Source organism: Ovis canadensis, chromosome 5 (genome assembly GCF_042477335.2).
Source record: "Ovis canadensis isolate MfBH-ARS-UI-01 breed Bighorn chromosome 5, ARS-UI_OviCan_v2, whole genome shotgun sequence".
Classification (NCBI taxonomy): Eukaryota; Metazoa; Chordata; class Mammalia; order Artiodactyla; family Bovidae; genus Ovis; species Ovis canadensis.
Window position 1 is genome coordinate 24,869,185 of NC_091249.1, and position 17,686 is coordinate 24,886,870.

At 54.1% G+C, this 17,686-nt stretch overlaps 1 protein-coding gene across 2 annotated transcripts; it reads left to right on the plus strand.

Annotated features, from left to right (window-relative positions):
- The first annotated feature begins 11,816 nt into the window (after window positions 1-11,816).
- Window positions 11,817-17,648, plus strand: PODNL1 (podocan like 1). Of its 2 annotated transcripts, XM_069590896.1 has the most exons (10): window positions 11,817-12,093; window positions 12,232-12,459; window positions 13,198-13,291; window positions 13,578-13,642; window positions 13,796-13,905; window positions 14,436-14,592; window positions 14,937-15,052; window positions 15,709-16,366; window positions 16,942-17,090; window positions 17,204-17,648. In XM_069590896.1, the coding sequence occupies exons 1-10, from the start codon at window positions 12,091-12,093 to the stop codon at window positions 17,352-17,354; spliced, it is 1,731 nt and encodes a 576-aa protein (XP_069446997.1). In that variant the 5' UTR covers window positions 11,817-12,090; the 3' UTR covers window positions 17,355-17,648. The 2 variants fall into 2 exon arrangements, with proteins under 2 accessions (XP_069446997.1, XP_069446996.1); XM_069590895.1 differs by lacking the exon at window positions 11,817-12,093 and having other exon boundaries at window positions 12,149-12,459.
- Window positions 17,649-17,686: the final 38 nt, after the last annotated feature.

Consider the following 17,686-nt stretch of genomic DNA (forward strand, 5'->3'; position numbering starts at 1 on the left):
ACTGCAGCCATGAAATTAAGACGCTTGCCCTTTGGAAGAAAAGCTATGACAAACCTAGACAGTGTATTAAAAAGCAAAGACATTACTTTCCTGACAAAGTTCTGTGAAAGCTACGGTTTTTCCAGTAGTCATGTGGATGTGAGAGTCGGACCATAAAGAAGGCTGAGGGCCAAAGAACTGATGCTTTCAAACTGTGGTGTTGGAGAAGACTGACAGTCTCTTGGACTGCAAGGAGATCAAACCAGTCAATACTAAAGGAAATCAGTCCTGAATATTCATTGGGTTTCCCTGATAGCTCAATTAGTAAAGAACCTGCTTGCAATGCAGGAGATCCCGGTTCAATTCCTGAGTTGGGAAGATCTGCTGGAGAAGGGATAGGCTACCCACTCCAGTATTCTGGCCTGGAGAATTCCATGGACTGTATAGTCCACGGGGTTGCAAAGAGTTGGACACGATTCATTGGAAGGACTGACGCTGAAGCTGAATCTCCAATACTTTGGCCACCTGATATGAACAGTGGACTCATTGGGAAAGACCCTGATGCTGGGAAAGATTGAAGGCAGGGGAAGAAGGGGTTGACAGAGGATGAGATGGTTGGATGGCATCACTGACTCAGTGGACATTGATTTTGAGCAAGCTCCGGGAGATGGGGAAGGACAGGGAAGACTGGCGTGCTGCAGTCCATGGGGTCACAAAGAGTCGGACATGCCTGAGGGACTAAGCACAGCACGCACACACACACACACACACGTATTGTGCACTGTGCTTAGTCGCTCAGTCGTGTCCGACCCTTTGCAGCCCCCTGGACTGCAGCCTGCCAGGCTCCTCAGTCCATGGAGATTGTCCAGGCAAGAGTACTGGAGTGGGTTGGCATGCCCTTCTCCAGGGGATCTTCCCAACCCAGGGATTGAACCCAGGTCTCCTGCACAGCAGATGGATTCTTTACCAACTGAGCTACCAGGGAAGCCCAAGAATACTGGAGTGGGTAGCCTATCCCTTCTCCAGGGGATTTTCCCAACCCAGGAACTGAACTGGGGTCTCCTGCATTTCAGGTAGATTCTTTACCAGCTGAGCTACCAGGGAAGCCCACATATATGTATATGTTTGCATGTATATATATATATTATATATAATGTGTATATATAATATTTTATGTATATAAAATATTGTATGTGTTCATATAATGTGTATATATAGTGCTTGTGTATATATAATAGTTACTAAATATATTTTTTCAAATATACATATCATTTTATGTATGTAAAATCTATATGAATAAGAGGAGATTTAGCATGCTCCTGCTGCTGCTGCTGCTGCTAAGTTGCTTCAGTCGTGTCTGACTGTGTGACCCCCCCAGAGATGGCAGCCCACCAGGCTCCCCCATCCCTGGGATTCTCCAGGCAAGAACACTGGAGTGGGTTGCCATTTCCTTGAAGAGTTGACTTATGTGATTATGGAGGATGAGAAGCCCCCAAGCTGTGGTCTGGAAGCTGAGGACCCAGGAAAGCTGGTGGCGTTATTCCAGCTCCAGTCCTGAGGACTAGGGAAGCTGATGGCGCACCTCCGAGTCCTGGGGCAAGAGGAGACCAATGTCCTAGCTCAGGCAGGCAGGATGAGAGAAAACCCACGGTTGTCTCCTTCCTCCATCTTCTGTTCTGCTCCGGGATGACGTAGAATGAACAATGCCCAGGCACAGTGGAGAGGGTCATCAGGTTTACTGAGTCCACTGATTCCAACACTAAGCTCCTCTGGAAACACCCTCACAGATGTGCACAGCAAGAATATTTAATCTGGGTGTCCCTGACCCAATAAAATGTTATCATGTGATTCTATATTTGACACCTACAAGGAACCATCACCAACCAGTACATGGCAGGCACATCTTCAGGTGTTTTTTTAAAAATTAATTAATTACATTATTTATCTTTGTCTGTGCTGGGTCTTCATTGCTGCACTCAGGCTTTCTCTAGTTACATTTCATGGGCTTCTCACTGTGGGGGCTTCTCTTGTTGCAGAGCATGGGCTAGGGTGCACAGGCTTCAGTAGTTGCAGCAGTGGGTGCAATAACTGTGGCTCTCGGACTCTAGAGCACAGGCTTAGCAGTCGTGGTGGCACAGGCTTAATTACCCCACAGCAAGTGGGATCTTCCTGGACCAGGGATCGAACCCAGGTCCCCTGCATTGGCAGGCAGATTCTTTTATCACTGGACCATCAGGGAAGTCCAACATCTTCCGTTTTACCAGATACTTTCAGGTTCCTTTCTGACCCTCCTTCTCCGTGGCTGTCGAGGGCTTCTCTTTCACCCACACCTCAAACCTAAGTATCCTTCAAGGTCCTCCCTTTGACTCCCTTCTCTTCTCCTTCTACGTGTTTTTCTTGGTGAACAGCATCCATGCTACGTCTCCAATTCTCACCTCTGTGGATATCTCCTGTGTCCACTAGGATTCGGTTCAGTTATTAAAAGTGTGTGTGTGGGGGGGACTTCCCTGGCAGTCCAGCGGTTAGGATGCTATACTTCCAATGCAGGGGTGCAAGTTCAAGCCCCGGTCAGGAATTAAGGTTCTACATGCCGTGCAGCCAAATAAATAAATAATTTTTTTTAAAAAAAGGATGGGTGGTGGGTAGGGGACACAATTCTAAGTCACCTGTGAAACCAAATATATATATATATACATATGCGCACACACGTATATATGGAATTTCAAGAACACAAAACTAAATGATAATAAAAACATTACATATAAAAACTTGTGAAATGCAACCAACATAGAACCTCGGAGGAAATGTTAGACCCTGGTGGTCCAGTGTTTAGGACTCTGCCCTTCCACCCTAGGTAGTACAGACTCCATCCCTGGTTGGAGACCTAAGATGCCGCAAAAACGCAGGCTGCGTCCCTTCCTCCCTGCCAAAAGGGGTAAGGGGTTGAGAGGGAGAAAAAATAAAAATAAGAAATATAAAGAAAGTTTAAAATCCAAAATAAAAATGGCTAACCAAGAGAGAGATCTATTTTTCTCTCCTGGTCAAGGTAACTGGTGTTGCTTATGTGTAAAGGCCTGAAATTCCATGGGCTGTTTTGACCTTCTTGACCCTCACAGGGCCCCCTCTAAGACTTCAGTGTAAATTTCTCCACTTTTGTCAGATATGCACCCCCACCCCAACCACCTGACTCATTTCTCTATCAGCCAGAGCAGCCGTCCCCCGTCTGGTCCCTTGCCCTAATGCATTTTACCTCTCCGGCAGTCAGGAATTATTCAAACAAGCCAATCACATCCTTGGAAGGGAACCAGAGGTTAGCCCACTCTTTTGTCACTACCAAGGTCATCTCCTTGCAGCCCCTGCTTCTTGACTCTGCTCCTGAGTGCACCCCCACCTGGTGGCTCAGTGTCTTCCTCCACTTCTGGCCTGTGAGTATGTGTGACCAATTAACTGAGGATGATCTCATCTATCCTGTTGAGTACCATGTGTTGGGCTCTGATGTGTTTGCACCATTTAGGGCATGTGATCCCTCTTTCTCCAACAGGGCCAACAGGAGGGGATTAAAACATTGGTCAGTTCATGGACAGCACAGTCTTCCATGGTATGTGAGATCCAGTCTCCTTCTACGATATCTTGCTGCTCCACCATTTGAGGCTTCTAGTCCCAAGGCAGTGTCATGGCCCAAGACAGCTGATGGCACATTTATGTTCCATCAGAAAATAAGAAGGCACCCTCCTTTCCTCAAAGTTGCACCTATCACTTCTGCTTACACAGCCATATGGCCATGTCTAGGCTTCCCAGGTGGTGGCAGTGGTAAATAATCCACCTGCCAATGCAGGAGATGCAAGAGACTCGGGTTCAGTCCCTGGTTGGGCAGATCCTGTGGAGGAGGAAATGGCAACCCACTCCAGTATTCTTGCCTGGAAACTCCCATGGGCAGAGAAGCCTGGCTGACTGCAATCCACGGGGTCGCAAAGTCAGACACGACTGAGCACAGTACAGCAGCAAGGCCTTGTCTACCTGCAAGGGAACCTGGGAAATGTAGTATTTTATTCCAGGCAGCCATAAGGCCTGGCTAAGTACCAGTTAGTTTTATGGATTGGGTGCAGATCCTGAGGGGCTTATCAATCAGATGAAGGCTGATTGAGGAGTTTGGCCTTAGCCTGTGAGTCAAGACTGGATGCCATTCGAGGATGAGGAGGGGCAGGCGCAAGGTATGCCTTGGGATCATTAACTGGTACTGAGTTAAGACCCCTCCTTTCCTCTTCTCATTGGGAAACTACATTTTCCATCAGTTTCTTGCTCCCTCCCACATCAACCCTGCCCCTTCTTCCCCCCAACCCAAAATGACACCAGATCAAGAATTTCCTGGTGGTCCAGGCCCTAAGATTCTATGCTCCCAGGGCAGGGGGGCCAGGGTTCAATCCCCAGCTGGGGAACTTGATCCCACATGCCACGACTAAAGGATCCTGTATGCTGCAACTAGAGATCTCTTGTACTGCCCCTGAGACCCGGCACAGCCAAATAATAAATAAACAATTTTTAATTTTAAAAAAGTGTTGAAAAACAAAATGAGATCAGATTGCTGCCCTAGCTCCCATGGTGTTCCTGCAACTATCTTTTGTCCCCCTGATCCCACAGTCCTTCTTACTCTGAGATCACAGCCCCAGGAAAACCAAGAGACACCAACACCCCCTCCTCATGCAAACATCCCCACACATACAGACACAATCCTACATGCATTTTGATTCTGCCAGGCTCCACATTGGTAGACCATACTCCTTTATCACCCCTGTAGAACTCCCTCTTGGGCAGGGCAGAGCTGGGATGGGCTGAACCGGGCTGGGCACAGTACAGTACAGAGAAGGCGATTTGTTGCAGGAAGATAAGGCCTGTGGGTCATTTACAAGAGTGGTGGTTATATTCCCCACCAATCATCACATTCCTTCTGTCTAGCCACAGGGACTGATTCCAGATGGACATGTGACCAATGCTAGGCCAATGACGTGTAACCTTGGGGCTTTCAGCTGGACTAAAGCTGGGGATATCTTGGCACCACACAGAGGAGCCTGCTGGTAGAGCTGAGAGGTACAGAGAGTTTCCATACTGAAGATGTCATTTGAGCCCCTGTGTTGTAGGAAGGGGGAGGCCCCCCTACAGGGCCCCAAGAGCAGGCTCTTGTCTAACACTCGGAAAAGAATAGTCCGAGGAGACACGTGCTGACAAAGCAAGAGATTTTACTGGAAAGGGCACCTGGGTGGAGAGCAGTAGGGTAAGGGAACCCAGGAGAACAGCTTAGATCCTGGACAAATTGATAAGATCCATCTGGTTTTTTAACAGGCAAGATTGGAGTATTGCAGGGAGACTCACAGGTGATTAGAATTCCTGGATCTCGGTATTTGTTAACTAATGGTCTAAGACCCTCAAGAGCTTTTGGGTTTAAGGGATATTGTCTTTTCCAGGGGTAGGAGCATTTGGCCTCAGAAGAATCTTTGCTGGTGGAACGTTTATGGCTAGACCAGGGCTGGAGACATCCCACACCTGGGGATTGACCTCATCTAAGAAAGGGACAGACTCCTCCTTTTCTATATCTGACTGTAAATATTCAGACACTATGCAAAGGAAATTATCGACTTCTAGCTTTCCCCAAGTCACTCTGGTCTGGAGGCGGCAAAGAAGTTCTCTCCCCAGTAGGGGAGCAGGGCAACTAGGGATGTATCAGAAGGGGTGGGTTCCTTGCCAATTGCCCACCTTACAATGGAGGGGCTTAGTAAAATTTTGGCCTTGGGGTTTTCTATCTACCCCATCACCATTTTAGTCTGGGAGTCTAAAGGTCCTAATCGGAAAGGAAGAACAGAGAAGGCAGCCCCCATGTCTGAAAGAAAGTTCGCATCCTTACCTTCTGTATGTAGTCACCCGGCGGGGCGGTCGAGAGGAGTGATCTGGACCTCACCATTTGCGGGAGTTTCTCAAGCCACTGGGCACCGTCAGTCCATCAGTCCGGTAGCCCAGGATGAACAGGGAAAGTGAAAGTGAAGTCGCTCAGTCGTGTCCGACTCTTTGGGACCCCGTGGACTGTAGCCCACCAGGCTCCTCTGTCCATGAGATTCTCCAGGCAAGAGTACTAAGGGAGCAGCGATATGGGCACTCCCTTTCCCAATGCCCATCCTCTTTGCAACAGGCACACCAGGTGCGTCTCAGCCTCGGCGGACTGTTAAGATCCTTTTTTTTTCTTTGCTTTCTCCGGGACTCTCGCATAGTGGCAGGATGAATCAAGGCCAGGATTTTAGCCTGTTGTTGGGCCAAGGCCTGGGTCTGCCTATTCTCCTATCTTTTCGGGCTTCCTTTGCTCCCTTTTTGCTTCCTTCTCCCAGTCCCTATTCAAAAACACCCTATTTGCCTCCTCCACCAAACCGGAAATTGGGGTCTCTGGTCCTTTTCCTAATTTTTGTAATTTTCTCCTTATGTCTGCGGCTGCCTGGGTTATGAAGGAATGGCCCAACAGGACACTTCCTTCCATACTCTTTAGATCTGTCTCAGTAACGTTTTTAAAGGCTTCTGTGAGTCTGCCCAAAAAAAGAGCTGGATTTTCATTTTCTTCCTGTGTAACCTCTTTTATTATAATTAACAACCTTTCGGACACCCTGGGTCATTTCCTGTAGTAGGCAAGTAATGAGGTGTCTTAAGGATTCCTTTCCTGCCCTTGTATTAGGATCCCAGTCTGGCTCTGGAATTGCCTCTTCGGCAGGGGCCAGACTGACATCTACCCGCTGTCTCTCATCAGCCACTTTTCTAGCCTGATCTAGGATTCGAGTTTTTCCTCATCATTACAACACCAGGTAAGGATGACCATTATATCCCTCCAGGTGAGGAAGAAGTTAAGGCTAAGACACTCAAATTTATCCTTAAATTTTGGGGTGTTCTCAGAATATGAGCCCAGTTGTTCCTTGCATTGGGTAATGTCTTGCACAGAGAACAGAACATGGACATGCGTAGATCCCCCTTCCCTGTCTGGTGCCTCTCTTAGGGGGCAGATTTTGTCTGAGGATGACCTTTCCTTCTGTGGAGGACGAAGCTTACTTCCTGATGGTAACCCCATGGGGGAGGAGGCACATGGAGGAGGAGCGGAGGCGATTGTGAGTGACTTCCCTTCAGATCTCATAACTTCCGGGCCCAGCCTCGTGACTTCTGGGCCTAGCCTCCCGACTTCCGGGTCCAGGCTCGTGACCTCCAGGCATGTCTGACCCTCCTTTCCCCTTGACCTCCTCTGCTGAAGCAGAGGAGGTCAAGACAGTCAAGGGGATCTGTTTCAGACCTTGCTAAAAGGATTTTGGAAGAGCATTTATCAAAGTCCTCAAGCTTATAATTTCCCTTTTTTCGGAATCCTGGTAGAGGGCCATAAAGGCCTGGACATAGGGAACCTCCTTGTATTTACCCTCGCGATTGCAGTATAGACTGGGCTGTAAAATGGTGTTGTATCCAAGTGATCCCGACTGGGGCCATTTTTCCCCTCCTCCCAGGGAGTAAGTAGGCCAGTATTGAGTACAGTATTTGATAAGTTTTTTTCTTTTTTAGCCCTTCCAGTTGGTATCCCTCCCAGTAGCCCAAAAGACAACCCAGCAGGGTGTCTAAAGGGAAGCTAGGCTTATTTCCCATTTTAGCGATGGTATAGTTTATATCTGGTTCCCAGGAGACCAGTATTGGGGTGGATGCCCCTATATCTGACTCTAGAGAGATTGTAAGCTCTTTCCTGGTCCCAAATTGCCTGATTGTATATGCGCCAAAGGAAATGTTCAGTAGTAAGCACAATCAATGGGGCTGTAGGGCTGGTCCCAAAAGGTGAATTAACCCCTAAGGATGTGTCCTAGGGTGTTGATTTTCACCCAAGACCAGGGGCGACTATACTGAACCCCGTCAATCACTTCCACGTGGAAGCACTCAGCCAAATGCTCAATTAAACAGCTGAATTTATAGAAACAGGGCACCCGATGGAGGGCTTCTAATGCCCGATTGTCTCCCCAAGAACAAGAAGCACAGCTAATGGGAAGCAGAGAGCATAGCCTCTCAGAAAATCTCTTGCAAAGACCCAGCACTTCAGGTCCCAGTATTGACAGACTGAGTAAATGGAAATAACTTGGATCTTCAAAGAGAGGAAAAGAGGCCAGGCTGAGAGAGGAGTGGGAAGAGACAAAGCTCTAAGAGTGGCGGAGAGAGAGAAGAAAAAACGTCTCCTGCCACCTGCAGATACCCAGGCATTATGGGACTTTCCCCTTGGCCTCCAGAGAAGGGAGGAGTGGAGCTCAGCCCTACCAGAACCGAAATTCGAGTTCTCTGCCAAGAGGAGGTGATCAGTCTCCAATCCTCAGCTCAGGCTGAGGCCCTTCAACCAGATTCCTGCATCCAGGACGGGGAGACAGGAAAAATAGGATAGGCTAGGATAGGTTGAAAGGAGGGGTGAGATAAAAGGGGTCAACAAGATCTGTTGTTCCTTACCCATTTGGGGCACCCTGGCCAGTTGTCCGTGTCAAGAGACCAGGGACAAACAAGTCCAATTTGCAGCTGCTGGGTCAGATCCATTGGCAGGCGAGCTGGTCCTGGAGTACCCTGAGCGGTCTGGATGTCAGCCCCAGTAAAACTGAGGGTGTCCCTTCATAGTCGCCAGTTGTTGTAGGAAGGGGAAGGCCCCCCCCTACAGGGCCCCAAGAGCGGGCTCTTGTCTAACACTCGGAAAAGAATTGTCCGAGGAGACACGTGCTGACAAAGCAAGAGATTCTATTGGGAAGGGCACCTGGGTGGAGAGCAGTAGGGTAAGGAAACCGAGGAGAACTGCTCTGCTGCGTGGCTCACAGTCTCGGGTTTTATGGTGATGGGATTAGTTTCCGGGTGGTCTTTGGCCAATCATTCTAATTCAGGGTCTTTCCTGGTGGCGCACGCATTGCTCAGCCAAGACGGATGCTAGCGAGAGGGATTCTGGGAAGTGGACAGACACACGGTGTCTCCTTTCAACCTTTCCCGAACTCTTCCAGTTGCTGGTGGCTTATTAGTTCCGTATTCCTTATCAGGATCTCCTGTTATAAAACAACTCATGCAAATGGTTACTATGGTGCCTGGCCAGGGTGGGCGGTTTCAATCAGTGTGCTTCCCCTAACACCTGGACCCAGCTATGCCTGAAGGACGCCCCTTCAACATTTCTCTTCATGAGTTAATAAATACCTTGGTTTGTATTCATTAGTTTGGCTTGATTCTCTATTCCTTTGCCTCTTTAAGAGTTTCCTGCCAGAAGTTCACATATTAATAGTCTGGTCCTCATTGTTATGACCCTGTGGCTAGGATCAGTTCAGTAGTTCTGGCCAGTTGCGTTCAGCAGCGTTTTATTTACGCTATTACTCTCTAATTACTCTCTTACGGAGACTAAGAAGCTGCTACACAAGGTCCAAGCTAGTGCTTGTCAGTCCCACATGGAGAACTCGGAGCCCTGTTGTTCTCTTCTGGTTAAAGCTAAATCTTGTCTTCTAGCCCTGAGCGTCCCATTTCCGGAGGCCACGCAGTTCTAGGAAACATGGTAAATGACTACCTCTTTGGGTCCAAGTTTATTCTGTAAAAGAGGGATTAATAATACAGACACCCTCTCTGTGTCCATCATTCTTCCACATCATGGTCCTTTCTTCCCACTGACCTGATGCACTTCACTTCCATCACCCCATGACCTGACGAAAATCCTCTGTAGCTGGTTCTGTCTGGGGCTCACCATGCCCTCCTCGGGCCACACCAGCAAACATCTCATATCTCTTTATTTAAAAAAATATTTATTTGTATTTGGCTGCTCTGGACCTTGAAACACAAGGGAGTTTCAGTGTCATGTGGGATCTCTCCTCATGGCCCTAGAGTGCTGGTGCTCAGTAGTTCTGGCTCATTGGCTTTGCTGCCCCGTGGCATGTGGGATCTTAGTACCCTGACCAGGGATCGAACCTGTGTCCCCTGCGTTGCAAGGCGGATTCTTAACCACCAGATCACCAGGGAAGTCCCTAATATCTCTTTAGGGGTGGAACCTGCTCTACCCAAACCGCCAGGGAATTCAGGTCCCTTGGGGGTAGCCCTCAACCAGCGACCAATGGAGGGAGTTGGAGGATCAATACCTCAGCTCTCTCACCTCTGCTGTGGGGTGACTCTGATCTCCCAGGGCTCCCTTGCAGGACTGAGCTCCAGCTGCCTGCAGTGAAAATTTGATTATGAGAATGACCAACCATCCCAGTGTGTCCAGGACTGAATGTTCCTGGGATGCAGGATTTTGAGAGCTGAAGTTGACAAGTTCCAGGGCAAGTTGCTTACTCCGGTGATGTCTCCTCAATTACTGACTGCTCCCTTCCTTCCCTCTGCCACACCCCTGCTCCCCTACAGCTGCTGTTTCTGAGGTGATGGCACTAAATCTTTACCTCCGTCTGTTTTGGAGAGACCCCAACCTCCATCAGGCCCTTTAAGCAGCCCATCAGCCACTCCCACCCAAGCTGAGCACTTTTGGGTCAGTTGCTTAGTTTTTTCCTTCCCACTATCTGGTTTTCGTCTTGTGACAGCCTCTTTTCTTAAAAATAAATGAATAAATACATACATTTTATTTATTGGGCTGCTCTAGGTCTTAGTCGTGGCATGTGAACTCTCAGTTGCGGCACATGGGACCCAGTTTCCCGATCAGAAAGCAAATGAGGGCCCCGCGCATTGGGAGCTCAGAGTCTCAGACACTGGACCACTAGGGAAGTCCCTGTCTGGTGACAGTCTTTTGAAAAAGGATCTTCTGTCATCTTCATGTTATGTGTGGGAAAGCAGAGGTTTGGGCAGGGAGATGCCTTGTCTGAAGTCTTGCCGTTAAGTGGCACGTCTCGGAGGATGGGACCTGGGGCAGAGCTGGGCTTCCTCACCCCTCAGCACACGCTGCCACTCTGCTGTTGAGGGCCTGGTATGTGCTAGGTGCTATCTTACCTTTGTCTTTTTTTTTTAATTCATGCATTTGGATTTCCCTGGCTCAGTGGCAAAGAACCTGCCTGCCAATGCAGGAGATGCAGGTTCGATCCCTGGGTTGGGAAGATCCCCAGTATTCTTGCCTGGAGAATCCCATGGACAGAGGAGCCTGGCAGGCTCCAGTTCGTAGAGTCACAAAGAGTCGGACATGCCCGAGCGACCAAGCACGTGAACACATTCAAGCATTTGTTTGGCTGTGCTGGGTCTCAGTTGCGGCACATGGGATCTAGCTCCTTGTCTGGTAATTGAGCCCAGCCCCTGCGTTGACAGCACAGAGTCTTAGCCACTGGACTACCAGGGAAGTCACCTCTCTCATCTCCTTCTTATGCATTATCTTATTGAATCCTTACCCCACTCAGGAGGGCAAGACAACCACTCTCCCACTTTACAGAGTGGGAAACCAAGGCCCGGAGAGGCGGCAGAGCCCAGGTTCAAGCCCAGGCAGGCTGCCACTGAGCGCACATCCTTAACCACACGGCTGGTGCCTCAATACTTGTAATTTCCTCTTGGCCGCAGCAGCTGTAGCCATTTGGGTACAGGGGGAGCCTAGCTGCCAGTGCGTCTAGCTGGCAGAGGGGAGGAGGGGCCCAGACAGCAGGCCTGACTGGGAGCACCCCAGGCTGGTGTCTGGACCGGCAGGCTGAGCCCGGGCCTGCCCTGGCCCTTGCTCCTTGGGGACCCTCCTGTGCCCTGAAGTGTCCTCCACTCCTCTGCCCCCACCCCTACTCCTGCGGTCGGCCCAAATACCAGACAGGGCGAATCTCAGCTTTCCCCCAAGCATTCCTCGCTCCTGTGGCCCGGCCCAGGCTGGCCGAGGTTACGCAAGCAGAGCTGGGGTGGCTGGGGGAGGCGGGTGGGACCAAGGGGATGGGCTGGCCGGTCCTCACCACCCCATCCGGTGCCTGCCCGCCCTCCGCAGGGCGGGGAAAGGGTGGGCCAGCTCCCCTGAGCCCCTGAGGGAACAGGCTGGGGGGGAAGAGGGGGGTTTGTGTGAGATGGGGGTCGGTGGCGGCCACAGCACAACCTCCAGAGGTGACCGCCTGGTTTCCATTAAGGAACTCTGGTCAGCAGTTTGGGCGAGACGGCAGAGCGGGGCTGGCTATGGTAAGGTGGGGCGGGGGTGGGTCGGAGGGTGGGGCCTGCCTGTCTGCTGCACACCCCCCACCAGGCGGGGATGCTTCCGTTGCCATGGTGACCCGGTGCCCAGTCTGGGGACACCCTGACCTGTCCCTCAACTCCCAGCGACTGAGCCTATTGCTGCTGCTCCTGCTGCTGCCTGGCTCCCCACCCGCCCTTGGCATGGAGGATGACGCCTCCTTCCCCCACCTGGGGGAGAGCTCCCAGCCCCCACCCCGGGCCTGCCCCCCACGCTGCTCCTGCCCCCGGCCCGACACGGTGGACTGCGACGGCCTGGACCTCCAGGTGTTCCCGGACAACATCACCAGGGCTGCTCAGCACCTCTCCCTGCAGGTGGGGCCGGCGTGTGGGTGCAGGGCAGCTCCCAGTGTGGACGGGGAGCCTGCAGGGTGCCGGGGTTGGGGGATGCAGGGTCCCTGTGCAGGGCTGAGGAGCTGAGCCTGTGGGTCGTGACACAGATGGGAGTTGGTCTTGATGAGCACGTAGGGGTCTGTGCAGGAGTCAGGTGAGAGGAGGTGGGGGGCACAGATGCCGAAAGTGGGAGGGGCTAAGGGGTGTCTGAGGGGTCAATGTCTGCTGATTAAGGGGCTGCTTGAGGTCAAGTGTAATGAGGCATCCGGGGTCACTTGTAGGGGTGGATGGGGCGTTGGGGGTCAGTGTCTTTTTGTTACGGGATTGTTACGAAGTAATGCCTTTGGGATCAAGTACAGGGTGAAGGTTCAGTGGTAAAGAAACCTCCTGCCAAGCAGGTGACGGAGGCGGGAGTTCAATCCCTGGGTCAGGAAGATCCCCTAGAGGAGGGCATGGCAACCCACTCCAGTATTCTTGCCTGGAGAAACCCATGGACAGAGGGACAGAGGGACTTGGTGGGGTAGTCCACGGGGTCCGAAAAAAGTCGGATATGACTGAGCGACTCAACAACAACAAACAACAGGGTGAAAGGGTGTGGAGGCTTCCTGCTTAGGCTGACGGGAAGCTGAGAAGCAGGGCTTGCAAGGGCCATCTGTTGAGGGCTCAGAGTCACAGGGGTCAGGGTGTGAATGTCGTCCCCCACCCCGGCCTGCCCTGCAGAACAATCAGCTCCAGGAGCTCCCCTACAACGAGCTGTCACGTCTCATCGGGCTGCGGACCCTCAACCTCCACAACAACCTCATCTCCTCTGAGGGTGAGTTGGGGGGACAATGGGAGGAGGCCCCTCCACAGCCCAGTCCCCACTGCCCTCTCCCTCCCCAGCTAGGTCTGTGGGCAGCTCTGCGGCAGTTCCCAGAACTGCCCTTTGCTGAGCAGGATGGAAACTCAGAGAATAGGGGGCGGGGGCTGTGGCTTTTGAGGACACAGCGGGGGCGGCGCCTGGAGGAGCCTCTGCCAGCCTCCAGGCTGGATGGGAACACAGGCTGCCCCCGCCCTCACCACCGCCAGGAGGGTCCCCTCACTGCCCACCTCACGCACAGGCCTGCCCGACGAGGCCTTCGAGTCGCTCACACAGCTGCAGCACATCTATGTGGCCCACAACAAGGTGAGCACCCTGCCACGCCCCCACCCCGCCCCAGGCAGGGCCCAGCAAGGGCGCAGCCAGCTGGGGTCCCACAGCGCTGAGTGGAGGTGGGCGGCAGGCGGGGAGCGGCAGGACGGGCGTGCCACTGGGACCACTGCGGCTGTGCTCCCGCAGCTCTCTGTGGCCCCCCAGTTTCTGCCCCGCTCCCTCCGGGTTGCTGATCTGGCTGCCAATGAAGTGACTGAGATCTTCCCGCTCACATTTGGGGAGAAGCCGGCGCTCAGGTATAGCCCCTGGCCCAGCCCAGGCCCCGCTGGGACTTGTGTAGGCCTGGGGTCCCTCTGCACCCTGGGGTCCGACGGGTCATGAGGCTCTGGGTCGGGGGGGAGACAGGGCCCCGGATGCCCTGTCTGGAGAAGTTCAGACTGGAGCAGAGTGCACACACTCACACACTCCACACACACACACTCGCATACACCCACACAGGCATTCACACACATTCACTCAACCCACCCACCCACTCACACACACCATACACTCAGCACACACACACACTCACACACTCACTCAAACTCACACATACACTCAACACACACACATACATACACACATTCACACATACTCACACTCAAACTCACACGTACACTCAACATTCACTCACTCACACAGTCACACCCACCCACACAAATCACACCCACACCACTCCCACACACACAGACACTCACACACACATTCTGAAGCCTGCCCTGAGCTGGGGCACAGGGTGGCGGGAAGGCCGGGGCCGGGCTGGTGGCAGGAGCCTGGCTCCCCTCAGGTCCGTGTACCTCCACAACAACCAGCTGAGCAACGCCGGCCTGCCCCCTGACGCCTTCCGCGGCTCTGAGGCGGTGGCCACCCTCAGTCTCTCCAGCAACCAACTCAGCTACGTGCCGCCCAGCCTGCCACCCTCGCTGGAGCGGCTCCATCTACAGGTGCCCCCTCTGCGCAACCACCCCCACATCCCCACTCCCCTCAGGGCCCTGCACCTCCGTCCTGGGGGGCTCTTTGTCATCCCAGCAGCCCCTGCAGGTGCCCCCTCTGCCCGACCACCCCCACGTCCCCACTCCCCTCGGGGCCCCTCACCTCTGTCCTGGGGGACCCCTTGTCATACCAGCAATCAAAAGTGTCTTTGGGTCCTTTCCTCTGGCATGGGTGCTCACGGGCTCTCTCTGAGCAGCCTTGCTCAAAAGAACACCTTGTGCCTTGCTCAGGAGCCCCCGTGGCTCCCAACTGCCCTCAACCCTGGACCCTGTCTCATTCTCTCCTCCCTTCCCAGAACAACCTCATCTCCAAGGTGCCCCGAGGAGCCCTGAGCCGCCAGACCCACCTCCGTGAGCTTTACCTTCAGCACAACCAGCTGACAGACAGTGGCCTGGATGCTACCACGTTCAGGTGGGGCCTGAACAGGGGTTTGGGGGGTGTAGGCTCGTGCTGGCAGTAGGGTCTGAGGACTTAGAATCTGGGAGCCCCAGCCCTCCATTTCACCACCCCCCCTTATGGCCAATTCAAGGCCTCATTTGGTGTGTGCCTACCGTGTACCGGGCTTGGCCAAGCACCTGGCCTCCAACCAGCTGGTGCCTTGGTCTTATTACCCAACATCACAGCTGCCACATGAAGATATCAGACCCAGAACTCTGACCTAGTCACCCCAGACTTACTTCCTGCCCAGATCTCTCAGCTCGTCACCCCCAAATTGAAATCTCCACCTTACATCTCTCAGGTGTGTGCTTGCATGCTCGGTCATGTCTGACTCTTTGCAACCTTGTGGAGTGTAGCTCACCAGGCTCCTCTGTCCATGGGCTCTCCCAGACAAGAATACTAGAGTAGGTTGCCATTTCCTTCTCCAGGGGATCTTCCTGACCCAGAGATTGAACCTGCATCTCCTCCTCCCCTGGCAGGCAGGTTCTTGACCACTGAGCTACCTGGAAAGCCCAGACATCTCTCAGGACAGCTCCTCAACTCTCCCCACCCCAACCTGCCCTGCAGCATCTATCTGGGGCCTCCACTCTGGATGCCCAGCCTGACGCCACCTTTCTCTCTCCTGTCAGCAAGCTGCACCGCCTGGAGTACCTGGACCTGTCCCACAACCAGCTGGCTGCGGTGCCCGCTGGCCTGCCCCGCACCCTGGCCGTGCTGCATCTGGGCCGCAATCGCATTCGCTGGGTGGAGGCAGCCCGGCTGGGTGGCCTGCGGGGCCTGCGCTACCTGCTACTGCAGCACAACCAACTGGGGGCCACGGGGCTGCCAGCCGGGGCGCTGCGGCCGCTGCGGGGCCTACACACGCTGCACCTCTACGGCAACAGGCTGGACCGAGTGCCCCAGGCGCTGCCCCGCCGCCTGCGGGCCCTGGTGCTGCCCCACAACCGTGTGGCCGCGCTGGGCGCCCGTGACCTGGCCTCCACGCCCCGACTGGCCGAGCTCAACCTGGCCTACAACTGCCTGGCCAGCGCCCGCGTGCACCTCCGGGCTTTCCGCCGGCTGCGGGCCCTGCGCAGCCTCGACCTGGCTGGCAACCAGCTGACCCAGCTGCCCTCCGGCCTGCCCGCTGGCCTGCACACACTTCGGCTGGAGCGCAACCAGCTGCGGGTCCTCGAGCCGGAGCCGCTGGCTGGCCTGCACCAGCTTCAGGAGCTCAGTTTGGCACATAACCGACTGCGTGTGGGTGGCATTGGGCCTGGCACCTGGCATGAGCTGCAAGCCCTGCAGGTCAGGGGCAGGCTGGTTGGCCATACTATCCACAGGGCAGCTCCTTCACCCCTCTGCCTGCTTGGCCAGCTCCTCCCCTGGAAAGCCTTGAGATGCTAGAAAGAGAGCCCCCACTGTATGTAGGCCAGCCCTGGGATGCCACGCCCTCCTCCAGGAGATCTTCCTGGCCCAGGGATGGAACCTGGGTCTCCTGCATTGCAGGCAGATTCTTACCGTCTGAGCCACCAGGGAAGAATGGGGTTGGTCCCAAAGTTCATTAGGCTTTTCCGTAAGATGTTATGGCAAAACCCGAAAGAACTTCTGGGTCAACCCAATACTGTCTTTGTGAGTGATCGGCTGCATCAGTGGCCCCCTGTCTGGGTCCCCGTCACCTAGAATGAGGCCTGCCCCAGAAGGGACTCAGTTTACTTCTGTGGAGGGCAGGACTTGGCAGCCACAAAGTAGGTGCGGGGAGGGGGCAGAAGAACCAGGCTGGGTGTACATGAGGGCCCGGGAAGGGAGCAGGTTGGGGCTTAGCTGAACAGGTGGCCCAGGGCCTGGGGCCACCACGGCGCCATCTCTGCTTGCCTGCCCAGGTGCTGGACCTCAGCCACAATGAGCTGTCCTTCGTGCCCCCTGACCTACCCGAGGCCCTGGAGGAGCTGCACCTGCAGGGCAACCGCATCGGCCACGTGGGCCCTGAAGCCTTTCTCAGTACACCACGCCTGCGCGCCCTCTTCCTCAGGTACCCTGGGGGTGGCCGGGTTAGGCAACTCCAGGTACACAGGGCAGGGCTGTGGGCAGGCCCAGGGGGGCCTCTCCCCAGGAACATGCCCTCATACCCGTCTCTCGGTCCAGGGCCAACAGGCTTCACATGACCAGCATCGCACCTGAGGCCTTCCTGGGCCTCCTGCACCTGCGCGTAGTGGACACGACGGGGAACCCCGAGCCTGTCTTGGTCCACCTGCCGCCCACAGCCCCACGCCAGCCACGGGCAGCAGGCCCCTGAGCCTCGAGGAGCCCGGTAGAATGGCCCAGATCCCTGAGGCTCTGCTGGACTATGGACTAAGGAGACAGCGCCCACCTGGGGCCTCGACCTGGCTCTCCTGGGCCTGGAGGGCTGGGCCTGCCCATCCTGTGCTGGCAGGGACACTGGGAGGGGCCACCACCCAGACACCCAGGGAGCCCAGGAGACTGGAGCAGACCACGCGCACACTGGGCGTACAGGCAACTCGGGCTCTGCTGGACGCTCCCCCACTGCCTGTGCAGATGGAAGCAACAATAAAGCCTAGCTCCGGCCTTCCCTGGTGGTCCAGTGGTCAAGAGTCCCCGTTTCCACTG